The following is an 18,702-nucleotide window of genomic DNA, read 5'->3' on the forward strand; positions in this document are numbered from 1 at the left end:
CCATCACACCTACCTTTCTTTTTTTTGTTTTTTTCCTAAAGATTTTATTTATTTATTTGACAGAGGGATCACAAGTAGGCAGAGAGGCAGGCAGAGAGAGGAGGAAGCAGGCTCCCTGCTGAGCAGAGAGCTCCATGCGGGACTCAATCCCGGACCCCAGGATCATGACCTGAGCCGAAGGCAGAGCCTTTAACCCACTGAGCCCCCCAGGCGCCCCACCATGAGACCCATGAGACCTAAGAACAGTTCAAGATTTACAAAAAAGAACAGTGAAGACTGTGTGGGATTCCTGAATACCCCACACCCCGTTTCCCTTCTTATTAAGATCTTACGTTGGCACCATTTATTTGTTATAATTAACGAAGCAATATTGATACATACCATGAGTTAAATTCTGTGTTTCATCCACATTTTCTTGGTTCTGACATAGTGTCTGTTCCTGCCCTGGGAGCCCGAGTAGGACGCTGTGTTCCGTCATGTTCCTTAGGGTCGTCTTCATCCTGACACTTCTCAGATTTTCCTTGTTTTTCGTAACCTTATAGTTTGAAGAGCGCTGGTCAGGGACTTTGCAGAACGTCCCACAGTTTGCATTTGTCTGATTCTTTTCTCATGACTAGACCGGGTTTGGGGCTTTAGGGGGGAAGACCGCAAAAGGAACTACCCTTCTCATCACATCACATCAAGGTGACGTACTGCTAACCTGACTGCAGTCATGTCACTCAGGGAGAGTCTGCGGGCCCCGTGCGGCCTCACGCACGGGACGGGAAGGCTCGTGGTGGGGGGCGCCGTGCGGCCGCCGCCGTGTCTTGGTTCTTCTCGTTGTCTCCACGGATCTGCTCACAGGCGCGTCCCGTGTCTCCTCGCTCACGGGGGAATGGTCTCTGGAAAGAATCCTGGCCCGTTCCGTCAGCGTGTGCTCGTGTCCTGACTGTGCTTTCTTCCCACATCTGATCTCCTTCTGCCCCTTCTCCTTCGTGTTTTAGAGACCGGGTTTCTTTCTCGTTCGTTCCGGGGTTCTGGTATGTGTCATCAAGTGGTAGAATTTCTGGTGCCTGCGAGATATTTGACCGTCTCAGAACAAAACAAGAAGGACAAGAAGAAAACTGGTGGGCCGGAGCGAGTTCGAATGGACGGCGAGGACGGGAAGAACCATTTTTAATGGAATTTTGCAAAAGATAATACAGCCTTTTCCCGAATTTGTGAGAATCGGAGAGCGAGAGAGAGGGAGGGAGGGAGCTTCGGGTCAATAAGGCTTCTACGGGGTGAGAGTTTGAGAACGTATCAGCTTACACACGCGCACACTCTGCGGAGCGCCTGCCGTGGGCTGAGGAAGTGAAACAAAATTCCCTCAGAGCACCCCGTTCTTTGTCATCGGGCTGCAGGAAACCCTCGAGGAAAAGCTAAAAACGCAGAGTTCGAAAACTGAAAATACATCAGGTGTTCCCTCAGAGAACCAGGCCCAGAGATGTGTCCCCTAGCGCGCACAAAACAAGGCAAGTTTACCAGCATGTTCTTGAAATTTGGGAAATCAAGATATTGCCAGTAGGTTGTTGCTAATCTAAGTATTCTCTCCGTGGGGACTTCTGGGAAATGAAATACCGTGTTTCATCGTGTTTGTCTGTAAAGGACCGTGAGTAAATGCTTGCGAGTGGAAGTCCAGTTTAAGGTGCATATAATTGCCCGGAGCACCCCCAGGCGTGGAGCCAAGAGCATGGCACGTCACCTGGGTTTCTCCCGGGCAAGCCTGTGGGCGCCTCAGCTGGCGTGCCACCTTCGAGTCTCTGCTGGGTGGGGCCCTGGGGCCTCAGGCCAGCCTGCCACCCCCAGACCGAGGAAGGGGCTCATCACAGTGTCTTTGCCGCCTGCTGGGTACAGGCTGGAGTGTCCCCTCTTCCCGGAGGGTGTTGCCCGCACGACCCATGATACAGACGTGAACGGACCTGTGGAGGCTGGAAAGGGGGAGGTAAGTGTGTTGGAGTGTGGACATTCCCGCGGGCGTGCGGGCGTGTTCCTGCCCCCTGCGGCTGCACAGGACGCTGGCCCTGCCTCGGGGTTTGAGCTCTGGTCAATAGAAAGGGGAAACGGGCTTGGATGTGACGTTCCACCCGAGCCTGAGGTGACTCGCAGAACCGACTCCCTGCCTTGTGGTTGTGCCTCCGGGGGGTGTGCAAGCTCCCATGGGAGAGTCGGGATGCACACGTGGCTCGGTCCTGTTTCTGTGCCTGGAGGAGGAGTCCGTGCGCCCGCATCCCAGGATCGAGCCACTCGGACAGGAAGGTCGTGATGGCTGCAGGCTTTCCCCGAGGATCCCGGTAACCAGCCCTGGGCGAGCTCCCGGGAGGAAAGGCCGTCTCTGGCCCTTTGCTTGCGGCTTCTGCGGTGGAAGGTGCTTGGGACCGCCTGGCTGACCGTCACTCGCTCTCCCGGCCCCTGGCTCCCTGCTCCCCCTCCCCCTTCACCCACGCCCACCCCAGCCCCCGTTCTGGCCTCGTCCCACCTCTCCTGGGGCTCACGTTTTCCCCGTGTCCTTGGCGTCGCCTCCTCAGTGACCTGGTCCTTCACCCCCCAGCGAACGGAGCCAGGCCCTCACCGCCTCCTCCTCCTCCTCCTGCGTCGTCCTGTTGCTGAGTCAGAACCCCACGTCACCTTGACCCCCAGCGTCTTCCTCCTTCCTCGTGGCCCAGACCGGCCTCTCCTCTGCGCCTCCTTCCCACGGCCCCGCGGCCCCGCCGCGCACCAGCCGAGTCTTCCCGGACGGCGAGGAGGCGCTTTCCCTCCCTCCAGAGCTTGGGAAAGGTGCTGCGGCCCGGCTTCCTGCTTCTGCCCGTTGTGGGTGTCGCCAGGAGGGTCCTGAGCCCCCCACATGCCCACCCGTTTCCCACAGAGTGCCGTCTGCCGCGCGGGGTCTCGCCGGAGCGCCCGTCCCTCTCCAGGGCCGGGCCCCACCTTCTCGCCGCTTCCCGCGCCGCCTCCTTCCGGGCCACTGTGCGGCGGCGTCCCTCAGCCGGACACGCGAGCGCTTTCTGCTCTGCCCGCCTGTGAGAGTGGGAGTCCGCGTGTCGGTCACTGAGCCGTACGGAGCCCCCGAGACTTAACGCAGTAAGTCATTATTTCTTTGGGGTCTCAGCTGTTTTGTGTCTGCCTCGGGGGTCTGCCCACGTGTCTCCCCTCTTCGTCCCGTCACCGCAGGCCGGAGCAGGCGTCCTTCCCGTGGTGATGGTGGGAAGAGGGCCTTCCGAGAGTGCGCAGGCCTTCTGTGGCCTGGACCCAGACTTGGCATTCCCCCAGTCCACCCCGTTGTGGGGCCAAAGCAGGTCAGCTAGTGGGGCCCGCGGGCTGTGCGAGGGGTGTCAGGAGGTGTGCCTGGAAGCTGGTCAGGAAGCAGGTCCTTCTCAGCGCCTGCTGCGGCCATTGTCCTCACTGCCATCCTCGGGACGTCCTGTCCCGCTTGTCACGTACAGGGTGAGCTCTTGCAGGGTTTCCGGCTTCCACGGAGTTCCAGAGTGGGGGGGAGGCAGCACGCGGGACGGAGTGCTGCCGTCGGACCCAGTAACCGCGGCGAAAGGGCACGGAGCTGGGTCAGGGACCCAACGGCCGTGACTTTCTTCTGGTCGGTGTTGACCTCATAGTTCCTTTATTTCTTTTTTTTTTAAACTTAAATTCAGTTCTCCAGCTTATAGAGTATCGTTAGTTCCAGATGTAGTGTTCAGTCACGTATCCGCTCTGCGTAGCGCCCAGCGCCCATCACAGCAGGTGTCCTCCTTCATGGCCGTCCCCAGTGACCCCAGCCCCCCGCAACCCTGTTTGTTTCCCAGAGTCCAGCGTCTCTCGTGGTTCGACTCCCGCTCTGATTTCTTCCCTTTTAGTTTTCGCTTCCCCTAGGATCATCTGCTCCGTTTCTGACGCTCCGCACGTGAGTGAAACCGTGTAACTGTCTTGCTCTGCCCGACTTCTTTCACTCAGCATAAGCCCCTCCAGCCCCGTCCGTGTTGGTGTGAACGGTGGGTGTTCACCCTTTCTGATGGCTGCGTGTCATCCTGTTGAGTATATGAACCACATCGTCTCCATCCATGTGTCTTTTGAGGGACATCTCCTAACAGCCCATCTCTAACCCTGCTGGCCGTCTGCAGGCCCTGCCTGGCCCCTCGTCCCCGCGTGTGGGGACGCATCTGTTGCACCCGAGGCAGCGTAGGACACATGGGACAGTTGGAGCTGCTGCTTCTTGGGTGCCGCCGTGTGCCAGTGTCTTTCAGCTCCACCGTTATGTCCCCGATGCCCCCGGACCCTGCTCTAGTTTGTCCACATTTACAGGTGAAATCACTGAGGCCCAGAGGCTGGGGAGGGTTTCGGGGTCACCGGGGGCACCCCCTGCTGTCCCTGCTTCTCCCTCCCTTTCCAGTCTGTTCTCTGGCTCTTCCTCATCTCACTGCCCAGCTTGGCAGCGACATGGTCCAAGCAGAGGTAGGTGCAGGAAGACGTGCTCTCAGGTGGAGAGTGCACGTCTGCTCTTCTGGGCTTTACCTCCTGATGGTTGTTGTGGCCTCATGAGACCAGCACCGCCTCTGTAGCAAGCAGGACGATTGGGACATCCCTGCAGTGTCCCCTGCAGATCGACAGGCATCAACGTTAGCCAGAGAACGTTAGGAACCAGTCAGCAGAGAGAATTCTGCAGAGTGCACAGGGCCAAGCCTTCAACCTGTCTCGGCAGTTCAGGATGTGCGTTAAGTTGGGTTAAGACCCTAGAACGTGCTTTCATTCTGCCCGGACTGCCTTTTGAGCTTATTTTCTATTATTTACATTTTTTGACTGCTGATGTTTCAGATTCATGCCCCCATGATGGAGGAGGGACAGAACAGGAGGGCAGTGTCCCAGAGGGACGTGGGACTAACAGTCCTCCTGCATGCCTCCTTTTGTAAGATGTTTCAACCCCTGCTATGTCTCTGGGTTCTCCCAGCGTCCCTATGACATAAGGAGGGGCGATATTTAACCCTTTCACAGACCCAGAAGCTGAGGTTCCAAGGCACATGCATGTTGGTGAGAGGCAATTTGTAAACACTTTCCTAAAATCTTAACACAGAACACCTGAAAAAATCTGGAGTCTTTTTTTTTTAGATTTTATTTTTAAGTAACCTCTACACCCAGTGTGCGGCTCAAACCCACAACCCTGAGGTCAAGAGTCACGTGTTCTACCCATGGAGCCGGCCTGGTGCCCCTGGAGCTCACTTTGTAAGGATTTATCCTGGGACAGAACCGGAGATCTCTCTGAGGCCCGAAACCCAGGATCGCTGATTGTAGCACGATTTCTAAAGGGGAAAGATTGGAAACCATGTAAGGTTACTTCAAGAGGGAATCGGTTAAATATCGATGGATGTTTGTAAAATTAATTATTTTGTAGTGATTGAAATTTACGATGGTGAGAAATGACAAGTCTGGAATTGTTTACAATACAGGGAAGTGACTGAGAGGCAGTCCTGAGAGGAAAATAAATAGCGGTACAAGCCTTTCTCAAGAAACAAGAAAGGTCTCAGGTACACAACCTAACCCTACACCTAAAAGAGCTGGAGAAAGAACAAGAAAGAAACCCTAAGTCCAGCAGGAGAAGAGAAATCATAAAGATCAGAGTAGAAATCAATGAAATAGAAACCAAAAAAACAATAGAGCAAATCAACGAAACTAGGAGCTGGTTCTTTGAAAGATTTAATAAAAACGGGCGCCTGGGTGGCTCAGTGGGTTAAGCCGCTGCCTTCGGCTCAGGTCATGATCTCAGGGTGTTGAGATCGAGTCCCACATCGGGCTCTCTGCTCAGCAGGGAGCCTGTTTCCTCCTCTCTCTCTCTCTGCCTGCCTCTCTGCCTACTTGTGATCTCTCTCTGTCAAATAAATAAATAAAATCTTTAAAAAAAAAATAAATAAAATTGATAAGCCGCTGGCCAGACTTATCAAAAAGAAAAGAGAAAGGACCCAAATAAATAAAATCATGAATGAAAGAGGAGAGATCACAACTAACACCAAAGAAATACAAACTATTATAAGAACATACTATGAACAACTCTACGCCAACAAATTTGACAATCTGGAAGAAATGGATGCATTCCTAGAGACATACAAACTACCACAACTGAACCAGGAAGAAATAGAAAGCCTGAACAGACCCATAACCAGTAAGGAGATTGAAACAGTCATTAAAAATCTCCAAACAAACAAAAGCCCAGGGCCAGACGGCTTCCCGGGGGAATTCTACCAAACATTTAAAGAAGAACTAATTCCTATTCTCCTGAAACTGTTCCAAAAAATAGAAATGGAAGGAAAACTTCCAAACTCATTTTATGAGGCCAGCATCACCTTGATCCCAAAACCAGACAAGGATCCCATCAAAAAAGAGAGCTATAGACCAATATCCTTGATGAATACAGATGCGAAAATTCTCACCAAAATACTAGCCAATAGGATTCAACAGTACATTAAAAGGATTATTCACCACGACCAAGTGGGATTTATTCCAGGGTTGCAAGGTTGGTTCAACATCTGCAAATCAATCAATGTGATACAACACATCAATAAAAGAAAGAAGAAGAACCATATGATACTCTCAATAGATGCTGAAAAAGCATTTGACAAAGTACAGCATCCCTTCCTGATCAAAACTCTTCAAAGTGTAGGGATAGAGGGCACATACCTCAATATCATCAAAGCCATCTATGAAAAACCCACCGCAAATATCATTCTCAATGGAGAAAAACTGAAAGCTTTTCCGCTAAGATCAGGAACACGGCAGGGATGTCCATTATCACCACTGCTATTCAACATAGTACTAGAAGTCCTAGCCTCAGCAATCAGACAACAAAAGGAAATTAAAGGCATCCAAATCGGCAAAGAAGAAGTCAAATTATCACTCTTCGCAGATGATATGATACTATTTGTGGAAAACCCAAAAGACTCCAATCCAAAACGGCTAGAACTTGTACAGGAATTCAGTAAAGAGTCAGGATATAAAATCAATGCACAGAAATCAGTTGCATTTCTCTACACCAACAAGACAGAAGAAAGAGAAATTAAGGAGTCAATCCCATTTACAATTGTACCCCAAACCATAAGATACCTAGGAATAAACCTAAGCAAAGAGGTTAAGAATCTATACTCAGAAAACTATAAAGTACTCATGAAAGAAATTGAGGAAGACACAAAGAAATGGAAAAATGTTCCATGCTCCTGGATTGGAAGAATAAATATTATGAAAATGTCTATGCTACCTAAAGCAATCTACACATTTAATGCAATTCCTATCAAAGTACCATCCATCTTTTTCAAAGAAATGGAACAAATAATTCTAAAATTTATATGGAACCAGAAAAGACCTCGAATAGCCAAAGGGATATTGAAAAAGAAAGCCAACGTTGGTGGCATCACAATTCCGGACTTCAAGCTCTATTACAAAGCTGTCGTCATCAAGACAGCATGGTACTGGCACAAAAACAGACACATAGATCAATGGAACAGAATAGAGAGCCCAGAAATAGACCCTCAACTCTACAGTCAACTAATCTTCGACAAAGCAGGAAAGAATGTCCAATGGAAAAAAGACAGCTTCTTCAATAAATGGTGCTGGGAAAATTGGACAGCCACATGCAGAAAAATGAAATTGGACCATTTCCTTACACCACACACGAAAATAGACTCAAAATGGATGAAGGACCTCAATGTGCGAAAGGAATCCATCAAAATCCTTGAGGAGAACACAGGCAGCAACCTCTTTGACCTCAACCGCAGCAACATCTTCCTAGGAACAACGCAAAAGGCAAGGGAAGCAAGGGCAAAAATGAACTATTGGGATTTCATCAAGATCAAAAGCTTTTGCACAGCAAAGGAAACAGTTAACAAAATCAAAAGACAACTGACAGAATGGGAGAAGATATTTGCAAATGACATATCAGGACTAGTGTCCAGAATCTATAAAGAACTTAGCAAACTCAACACCCAAAGAACAAATAATCCAATCAAGAAATGGGCAGAGGACATGAACAGACATTTCTGCAAAGAAGACATCCAGATGGCCAACAGACACATGAAAAAGTGCTCCATATCACTCGGCATCAGGGAAATACAAATCAAAACCCCAATGAGATATCACCTCACACCAGTCAGAATGGCTAAAATCAACAAGTCAGGAAATGACAGATGCTGGCGAGGATGCGGAGAAAGGGGAACCCTCCTACACTGTTGGTGGGAATGCAAGCTGGTGCAGCCACTCTGGAAAACAGCATGGAGTTTCCTCAAAATGTTGAAAATAGAACTGCCCTATGACCCAGCAATTGCACTATTGGGTATTTACCCTAAAGATACAAACGTAGTGATCCAAAGGGGCACATGCACCCGAATGTTTATAGCAGCAATGTCCACAATAGCCAAACTATGGAAAGAACCTAGATGTCCATCAACAGATGAATGGATCAAGAAGATGTGGTATATATACACAATGGAATACTATGCAGCCATCAAAAGAAATGAAATCTTGCCATTTGCGACAACATGGATGGAACTAGAGGGTATCATGCTTAGCGAAATAAGTCAAGCAGAGAAAGACAACTATCATATGATCTCCCTGATATGAGGAAGTGGTGATGCAACATGGGGGCTTAAGTGGGTAGGAGAAGAATCAATGAAACAAGAAGGGATTGGGAGGGAGACAAACCACAAGTGACTCTTAATCTCACAAAACAAACTGAGGGTTGCTGGGGGGAGGGGGGTTGGGAGAAGGGGGTGGGGTTTTGGACATTGGGGAGGGTATGTGCTATGGTGAGTGCTGTGAAGTGTGTAAACCTGGCGATTCACAGACCTGTACCCCGGGGATAAAAATATATGTTTATAAAAAATAAAAAATTATTAAAAAAAAAGGTAAAAAAAAAAAGAGGGAAGTTAGCTTTGGATGAAGAGGTAACGAGTATTATTTTCTTCTTGTGATTTTCTGCATTTTCTTAATTTTCTAGGCATTTATGATGTGAGAAATTCCCAACCATAGTCTTACTCCAAGTAAACCGGTGCAGAGAGAACGCGTGCTTTGTCCACGGGCACGTGACTGGCCTCGCGCACCTTCTGTTTCTGAGCCAGAGCTCTGCCAGCGCTTCAGGGTGGGTTTTGGGGTTCGGTGCCATCATGTCTGTTTTCTTATCACCCCAGTGCCCTGCTCGCTCTCTTCAGAGGAATGCAGGGAAGGGATGCTTCCGTTTAGGAAAAGGCCGACGTGGTGGGGGGCAGCGAGCTCTGTCCTGCAGCGCCCCCTCCTCTCCAGACTTCCTTTCCTCCCTCTTTTCGCGCCGCTCTCAGCCAGCCTTGCTGCTCTCCAGCCCCCTGCAGGGAGGTAGCCGCGACTCAGATGCAGACGGGAAGATCTGGTTGTTGAATCTGCACGGGCGGCACAGCTGGGACTCCAGAAACATGTAGGCTAGAAGCGGGGTCAAGTAGGAATGTGTGCCCGCAAGAGAACGAGGTAGAGTCCAGATCTTGGGGTCGGGCGGTTGGTGATGCAGTGGTCCAGGACGGTCCGGGCTGTGGGAGGAGGGTCCGCTGTGATCTGAGAAGAAACAGCTTGTGTTCTCCTGTGAAGTCAGAGCCCGTGGTGTGATGGGGCCCTGGAGAGGCTCAGCACTCTTCAGGGGTGAAGCGCAGGTTTGGGGTGCGTGGCTGCCCCTGGAGCCCCGTGCTGTGGGCGAGGCCGGTCTCACGCTCCACTGACACTCTGAGCCAGAGCCGCGAGGAGGGACTCAGGAGCATGGTGGTGGATGGTGGTGGACCTGGCGGCTGCAGAGCCACCGAAGGCAGCTGTGTCCTGGGGCTGTGGTGGTGGTGGCCCTTTTCTGGTGGGATCTTATTTTAGATCCTGCCCATTTCTCCAAGCCCAGTTTCTAACCCCCTCTTGTGCCTGTGAGCAACTGCTCTCCTATCAAGCCGGGCAGCTGCGTTTTTCTATAAATAGACCGCGTTCTTCAGGCTCCTCCGCTCTGCCCCAACTCCGGAGCTCTGCGGTGGCAGGACAGAAGCCGCCGTACACGAGATGTACGCAGGTGGGTGGGCTGTGTTCCAGGAACTCTTCGTTTACAAGGACGTAAGGCCATGGTTTGTGCGCCAGAATCGGCTGGACTTGAGTCCTCTCGCTGACCTCCGGGCAGCCCGATGGACTCCGGCCCCCGTGGTAGGAGGGAGAGTCCAGACAAGGGAGAAGAATGTCTGTCACGCAGGTGGCCGTGCCCCCCACCCCCGTTTAATTCTGCCATGTGCCTCCCATCTAAGTGTGGATCCGCAAGAGCCTGGTGGTGTTGAGAGCAGGGAGCTCAGACGGGCAGAGTGGTCTGAAACCGTATCGTAGGAAAGAGCTGCGGCGTTGAGGCAAAGAGCAAGTCTGAACGTTCGAGAGTCTGTCCTGCGGGAGGCGGGGACAGCGCAGGAGCAGGCGTTCACCGAGCGATCACGTGGGCTCATCGCTCTGTGGGGCAGTTTGTTGCCTCATTTCAAGAGGGAGAAGCTTTGCTCTGTGAAATGCCAAGTACCGTCAGGGTCTGTGACGGGAGCTTCTAGGAGACAAACTTCTGCTCAGTGGACTAAAACCTCAAAATATTCAGAGCTGCCCCAACACGAGTTGCCTCCTTGGTCATGAGTGATGTTTCTGGCTGCGCCGGTGTGTCCACTGGTGGGTGGCTGACCACAGATGGGGTCCCTTTGGGAGGCAGGTGTAGCTTCTTCAGCCATGGAACCTTCTCCTTGGGCATCTGTCCAGAGCTCGCAGCTGTGCCGTGTCCCACAAACCAAGAGGGGCTGGTGTGCTCCTGCTGGAGGTAGAGGGGAACCCCACGGTTTGAAGCAAATCTGATCTCTTCCAGGACTCCTGCCTCCTAGACCTGGGATGTGGGAGACTTGAAAGAACAAAACCTTGACCTTGGGTTGTTTGGGGTTAGCAGCAGGGATACCAACGTTTTACTTCTAACTAGCCGTGCTGGGAATGGGGTCCAGCATTCCCAGAAACTTGTTAGCATTGAAGAGTCTCAGGCCCTACCCTGCGTCTACTAAGTCATAAACCAGGAGTGGGCCCAGCAGCCGCGTTTAACAAGTCTTCTGGTGCTCGAGTCCGAGAATCCCTGAGGCAGGATGATTTCTACATCTTTATTGTCATTCTGTGGTCTAGTTTCCTCTGTCCCACTGGGTACCGTGTGGTGAAGGGTTGCTTTTCAAGTACTTTGGCAGACATCACCTGTAGGACCTTCTTTTATTTATTTATTATTTTTAATTAACGTACAATGTATTATTTGTTTCAAGGGTACGGTCTGTGGCTCATCAGTCTTACACAGTTCACAGCACTGACCACAGCACATGCCCTCCCCAGTGTCCCTCCCCAGCCACCCCATCCCTGCCCCCCACCGTCCCCCCCAGCAGCCCTCAGTTTGTTTCCTGAGACTAAGAGTCTCCTGTGGTTTGTCTCCCTCGCTGGGTTCATCTGGTTTCATTTTTCCCTCCCTTCCTCTGTGATATTCTGTCTTCTCACCTTCCTCATATCGCGGAGATCATATGACAATTGTCTTTCTCTGAATGACTTATTTTGCTCAACATGATACCCTCTGGTTCCACCCATGTTGTCGCAAATGGCAAGATTTCATTTCTTCTGATGGCTGCATAGTATTCCATTGTGTACATGTGAACCACATCTTCTTTACCCATTCATCTGTTGATGGACATCCTGGTTCTTTCCATAGTTTGGCTACTGTGGACGTTGCTGCTATGAACATTTGGGTGCACGTGCCCCTTCGGATCACTACATGTGTATCTTTAGGATAAATACAATGCAATTTCTGGGTTGTAGGGCAGCTCTAGTTTCAGCTTTTTGAGGACCCTCCATGCTGTGTTCCAGAGTGGCTGCACCAGCTTGCATTCCCACCAACAGTGCAGGAGGGTTCCCCTTTCTTAGAAGAAAGAACGACCTTTTGCAGCATTGAAGTTCTGAGAAGTCCTGCAGAGGAAAATCCTGTTAAATTTCAACTCACATTTTTTCCAAACGTGTCTGATGTCCCCCCGTTTCTGGACCATACTTTTCAACGCGCTAGGGCGTGTGTCCTACGGGATATTATTGCCAGTTGGGTCGCTAATTGCTGAGGTGACTTTTACTATGACACAATTTTAATTCCCTTTCCTTGGTTCTGTCATTTAATCGTCATCCACAGTGTATAGTGAGATGCAGGAGCACTGAAAGGTAACAAGTTAAAGACTACAAAAAAGGGTATGTTTGAATCACCTCAGATTTTTCCTAACACTAGTCTTTCTTATTCTCTGACAAAATTCTTATGCGGGACTTCCAGGGAAGGTGATGGAGTTGGAGGGCCCTAGGCTCACCTCACCTTGTCCCCGCATATGACTAAATAACACCCACGCGGTGTAACCAACCCAGAAAATGACTGGCAGAACAGACTTCCGCTTTCCCCAGAGAAGAGGCCCCACTGAAGAGGGTAGGAAGGACGGCGTTGAGGTGGGAGCCAGATGGACCCTGGGCTGTGTGTGGAAGGGAGAAACCCTGTGGGCGCCGAGAGGGAGAGCAGGCACTCGGCACCAGGCCCTCCAGGCATGGGCGCCCACACGAGAAGGACAAATCCCCGCAACATTTGGCTTTGAAAACCAGGCTGGACAGTCCACACCTGGAACTTCGAAAGCGAGCAGGCTCCACGCTGGGGGAGCAGGGCTAGAGGAAGCAGAGTTCCCGTCCCTAAGCCCCCACAAACAGCACCACTGAGATGCGACACAGCAGCGACAGTTTGCGCGACCCCCGGGCCTGCGGGAGGGAGACTGACTCCCCAGTCTCAGAGCATATGTGGAGGGTGGGGGTCTTTGGGAGACTTCTCCAAGAACCAAAGGGCTGGTTCCCTTCCCCAGCCCCCAGACCAGAGGACCCGGACACCAGCTGGGACCAGTACAGCACCAACGCTCTCCACTCGGCGGGCTGCCGGTGAGCCCCTCTCCCGCGTGCTGCTCTCAGCGTGCCCCCTCCGTCCTGGCCGGGGCCGGGGTTTTCTCAGGTGGCGGCAGACGTCCTCCCCACAGCGGACAGGTGCAGGCCTCACTGTACCCCACGGCCTGCCCCTGCTCTCTCCCGCGGGCCTGCCCCTGCAGGACACTCTCATCCACAGTGGTCAGAAGCCTGGGAGCATGTGGGCAGCCCCACTGGGGGCCAGCACTGCTCGGGAGTGAGTCCTGCCCCCCTCGGACGACCACACGCACGGGTCTGACTGCGGCCTCAGGGCTGGGCTGGGGCAGGCAGCTGGTCTGACTCTTCTCAGGGACCACACGGGGAAGTGCCACAGTTCGGTGCTACTGCATCTCTGGCAAATGCCAGGTCTGACCCAGCCCAAGCCAAGCCCAGCAGAGGGAGGGAAAGAACAAAGAGTAGAGGAGAAATAAATGGAATAGAAACCAGAAACCAATAGAACAGATCAATGAAACCAGGAGCTGGTTCTCTGAAAATTGATAAGCCTCTAGCCAGACTCAGGTAAGTAAATAAATGAGCGAGGGCTCAGAATCAGAAATGAGAGAGGAGTAGCGACAGACACCGCAGAGGCGCAGAGGCTTGTAGGAGAACATTGGGAGAACGACACACCAACAAACTGCACAACCCAGAAGAGACGGGTGGGTCCCCAGAATCATATAATCTACCAGAACTGAAGCAGGAGACATAACGAATTTGGGCAGACCAATTACCAGCAATGAAATTGAATCAGTAATTAAAAACTCCCCAAAAATAAAAGTCCAAGTCCAGATGGCCTCACAGGCGAATTCTGCTGAACGATTAAAGAAGAGGTAATACCTGTTCTTCCTAAATGATTCCAAAACTACAAGAGGAAGGAAAACTTCCAGAATCATTTTATGAAGCCAGCATTACCCTAACACCAAAACCAGATGAAGACACCACAAAAAAGCAAAATATAGGCCAGTATGTCTGACAAACATAAATGCAAAAATTCTCAATAAAATATTAGCAAACCCGATCTAGCAGTACAGTAATAGCATCATTCACCACGACCCGGTGGGGTCTGGTTCTGGGTTGCAGGGGAAGTTCTAATGCTTGCCAAACAGTCAACATGATACTTCCCGTCAGTAAGAAAAAGGATCAAAATCATATGATCATCTAAAATGTAAATGTAAATGTAAAATCAGTATAAAAAAAGCACTGGACAAAGTACAACATCTATTCCTGGTAAAATCCCTTAATGGAGCAGGTCCAGAGGGAGCACACCTCAGCTTCACACAGGCCATCCATGACGAACCCAGAGCCAACGTCTGCCTCGGTGGGGAAAACAGAGAACGTTCCCCCTACGGTCAGGAACAAGACGAGGGCCACTCTCCCCACTTTTATTCAGCACAGGACTGGAGCCCCTGGCCTCAGCCATCAGACATCAGGAAGACACAAAAGGCACTTGGATCGGTGAGGAAGGAGTAAAACTTCCAGCATTTGCAGATGACGTGATACTATGAATAGAAAACCAAAGATTCCTCTGAGAAACCACTAGAACTCATAAGTGAATTCAGTAAGTCTTCAGAAACGAAATCGGTTGGTAGCTTTTCTAGACGCTGATAATTGAACAGCAGAAGGAGAAATTAAGGAGACCCAGCCACGGCGGAGCCTGGAGCCAACAGACTGAGGAGCGTTTGCTGCGTGCTCGGCTCTTGGTCGCTCCTGGGCGGCTGCCATGCGGCCCTCGTGCCCTGAGTAGCGCACACCAGTCTTGACAGCCGGTCTCAGACACCCCTGTGCTCCCAGGGCTGTCTTCTTCCTCTCGCAGATGACTGGGGTCCTGCATTGCGGTTTCTGCCCTGGGAGAGCAGGGGTCACTGCTGCGGGTGGGGTTTCTGTCCCACTGGATGAACATGATGGGTAGAAGCCCTCCTGCTAGGAAAGCACAAACCTCCAGACGCTCCCCGCGCCCTTCTGGTGCCCTCTCTCCGCCCTCCCTTCTTCTCTTCCTCCTCTCTTTTGCCCTTTTGTCTGTGAAATCAGGATCACAGCTTTAACCCGGGATCTTGGGGGAAGGAAATAGAGTGTCGTACCCTGTGGCACCTGCTGCTGAGATGGGGGTGTCAGAGCACTGGTTTGGGGGCTCGTCCGGTGTCTTGAGCTCTGGTTTGGGGGCTCGTCCCTGCTCCTGGAAGTGCAGGCTGGCGGCACCCCAGCCCCTGGGCTGAGGCTTTTTAAACGCTCGCCAGCCGTTGAGGTCTTATTCCGAAAGAAGCAGTTCTTGAGGTGGAAACGGCTTTCTGTCCCTGCTTGGATACCCTGTCTGAGGAAGCGCATTTTTGCTTTTGGTCTGATAGAAATGTTGGGGAGCACTGCAGTGGGGGTCGGGAATTCGTGGTTGTGTGGGTCTGTGCCTGCGGCACGGTGTTGCTGAGAGCTGCGATGGTGAGACGGCGTGCCAGGCCCCGCCGGGCAGTTTATCCCCACAACTGCTAGTGTGGGGAGCTGACCCCACTCGCGGAGGAGAGGACGGAGCCAAAGCGGGGCTTGGGCAAGGCTGTGCACCCTCCAGGAGGCGGAGCCAGGCCGCCACGTCCGCACTCTGGATGGACGCTAAGATGCAGCGCTGGTCCGCCATCCTCGTCCGGGAAGAGCCAGGCAGCGGGAGGGGGATCCTCGGACAGGGAAGAGCAGGGCTTTCAGATTCGGCTTCAGTTTGGAGGGCCTTGTTTTGTCAGTGTGTCACTGTTCGGAGGTCTTTGATGCTGTTGTTGTTTATTCATTCTTTTCATTTCTGTACAGTTAACTAAAGAGCCTTTTCTAGCACCCGTGTCTGTAAAAAAATTTTTTTAAATAAAGTTCTTTTGTTGTAGCAAGAGAAAATGAAGGTGACTTTTAAAAAAATATCTCTTCAAAGCTCACACCTTCTGTTTCTTTGCTAATGCAGTGCCTGGAAGGAAATAATTTAATGTAATTCCCAAACCTCAGGTTTTTATAGCCCTTCGTGCTGTACGCTAGGGGAGCCTGGTCAGCAGCTTTGCTGGCCGTCACTGTTTGGTAAACTCTGGCATTGGAGCTACGTTGATAAAAACTCGCCATTGGCTGTCGGGATCCGATGCGGGAGCTGGACCTGGGGCCTGTGGGCTGAGGCACAGCTGCTCTGTCTAAGGCGCGGACAAGCGGGGACAGAGCCAGTCAGTACCACGGACAGCAGAGCATGTGCCATCAGCCGGGATGTGGGCAGGGGTGTCTGTCTAGGTTGTCCCGGGAGGGCTCCCGTGGAAGTCAGCAGGGCACGGCGGGGAAGGAAGGCTCCTTCATCTAACTTTGCTGTGTGTGTGCGTATTTTCTAAGTGAACCCCAAGCCTAATGCGGGGCCCGAGTGTGTGAGACCGAGTCGTGTGCCCCGCTGCCCGAGCCAGCCAGCCGGCTGCCATATGTTCTCTGATCTACGCAGCCCGTGTAGGTCCCTCGCAGCAGGGTGGCATTGGGGCAGGAAGCCCCTGCAGAGGCAGCTGTGAGGACTGGAGGGTCCTTCCTGACACCCGCTTCGCGCTCACGTGACTCTGGTTGTGGCTCTGCCCGCTGGGGTGTGGGTGGGGAGTCTGGGGACGGACGTTACTCCTGGTGCCTCGCTTGCTGCTGGCCCCAGCGATTAGCTGGTCACTGCAAGTGCGGGCCGTCACTGGCCAGCGGGCTTCAAGGTGGATGCGCGCTTGGTGGAGATGGCAGGAGACAGCCCGGGTGCACGTGTCCGGGTGACAGCTTTCTTGGACTTTGCCCAGCCCCGGCTGATAGTCTGGTTCCCTCCGTCACATGCCAGCTCAGGTCACCTGGGGCTTACAGGCCTTTGTCACATGGGTCTAGTGCCTCATTTAGAACTTCCTTCTGCTCCTGTAGCTGGCAGGGGCGGGGGTGAGGTAGCCATCAGTTCACAGGGCCGTGTGTTCTCCCTGCCCCGGCAGAGACGAGCCCAGCAGCTGCTCCTCTGGCACTGGAGGGGCTGCCCTCCTGAACCGGAGACCCCGGAGGTCGCGGTGGCAGGTCTGACCCAGAGACCCTGGAGGTCGCATTGCAGGAGGAAGAACATGCACCCGGCGGCCGCCCCCTAGACCTCTGCCCACTCGCAGGAGGGCTTCTGCTGCTGCTTAGCATGTGGGCCAGGTCCAGCAGGTTCCAGTCCAGGTCAGGGCACGGGGCCTCCCTGCATACTCGCAGGGCGTTTTGCCCCATGGGAGGCGAGGCTTCACAGAATGAGGGGGAACATGTTAATGACGGATATCTTGTAGCCGTTAGCTGTTTTGATGTCACTTTTCCAGTGAAAGGAGTAGCTGAACCGGGAGAATGTGATTGCTGCGGTGTGGACCCTCACATTTGGGAGCTGGGGCCTCGGAGAGTTCTTACTCAGCTTCTTATCCCGACAAGCAGAGAAGGGATTCCTCGCACAGTACGTACCCGGTGTACTGAGTGCCTCCTGTGCCGCAGGGACTCTTAGGGGAGCCGGGACGTCCTGGCAGAGGAAGGACAGGCACGTGAAGGTGTGCAGGACCTGCGAAGGTTCACCTGGAAGTAGTTACATGGAGCTGACCGGGGTTTGTGCCCAGCTGCAGGCCTGCGCTGTTACTGGGGAGCCCTGCAAACCAGGAGCTGTCCTTGCTGGCCGGGCACCTGCCAGCTGTGCGGGCCCGCCGCGGACGGCCCCCCAGGGCCTGTAGGTCTGCACCTGTGCGGGGGGTTGTGCTATGCTGAGCAGTCTGGTCCGCTCACTGCGTGTTCCCGGTACTCATGACTGGGCTCCAGCACGGGCCTTCAGAGTAAAGCCCTGCACACGTGCGCCCTCCTGGAGCTTCCAGGCTGTTGCTGTTCAGATGTCTGATCCAAGAGTCAGCTCCCAGGAGAAGAGAAGTGGTCTGGGTTAGCGGAGAACAAAGATTTTAGCAAATCAAGACCCAAATGAAAAACTAACAAGAAAATGATGTCTGCCTGCTCTCGGTCCCCTGCGGTGCAGCCAGCGGGGCCTTCCTGCCCCTCCTGGGCCTGTTGGCTATTGTTGGTTTCGTTTTCTCCACTGTCTGCTCCGAGATGTGCCTTGGGTCGCTGTCCTGGGGTCTGCTCCTGGTCGCTGTCGGCAGGATGGGCCTTGGGGCAGAAATGCTCGGCCCAGGCCTTTAGTGCGTGCTTATGGCTGAAGCCACCCGAGTCCAGGCATCGCCAGCTGCTGGCTCTGCATGGCCCCCATCTCTTCCTGCTGGGGTGGGGGCTGCTCTGTGAGGCCCCTGGGAGCTGAGGAAGGGCGTGGAGGCCAGGAACAGAGCCACAGGCAGGCCAGGGCCCAGTGGTACTGTCTCAGCGGGAGTTTTGTGGTGAAGGGAGTAGCGGTGGGAGGGCACCTGGCCGGTGAGGTCCGTTAAGCATCTGCCTCTTGGTTTCAGCTCAGGTAGCAGTGTGCAGGGGTGGGGGCTCTCCTTCCCTCCAGGCGTGTGTGCCTGTGCAGTCGCTGGTTCTGTTCCAGGCCCCCAGTGGAGAGCGAGCTGTGGGCAGAGGTGGGTGGAAGGGCCGAGCGCTGCAGGCCGAGTGTCTGGACACGGAGCTCCACCATGTAAAGTCCTTGTGCTGGCCCGGCCATGCGGCCTCCGTCTGCCCGGGTGAACTCCTGTGTGGACCCACAACGCCCTTCTTCCTGCGGCAGCTTGCAGTGGTGCAGAAGGTGTGTGTCGGGGG

The 18,702-nt window shown here is 53.0% G+C and overlaps 1 protein-coding gene across 3 annotated transcripts in view; it reads left to right on the plus strand.

The window, feature by feature from the left end:
* The window catches only part of PTPRN2 (protein tyrosine phosphatase receptor type N2), a 709,963-nt gene that overhangs the window by 57,186 nt on the left and 634,075 nt on the right, over positions 1–18,702 (plus strand). The window contains exon 1 of one of the 3 annotated variants that reach the window (XM_032303992.1): positions 10,629–10,668. The exons of the other annotated variants lie outside the window; for them this stretch is intronic. Coding sequence (XP_032159883.1) covers positions 10,644–10,668 — 25 coding nt within the window. The 5' untranslated portion in view covers positions 10,629–10,643. Of the gene's footprint in view, positions 1–10,628; positions 10,669–18,702 lie in introns of those variants that run through there. 3 annotated transcript variants of the gene reach the window in all.

The sequence above is a fragment of the Mustela erminea genome, chromosome 11 (genome assembly GCF_009829155.1).
Source record: "Mustela erminea isolate mMusErm1 chromosome 11, mMusErm1.Pri, whole genome shotgun sequence".
NCBI lineage: Eukaryota > Metazoa > Chordata > Mammalia > Carnivora > Mustelidae > Mustela > Mustela erminea.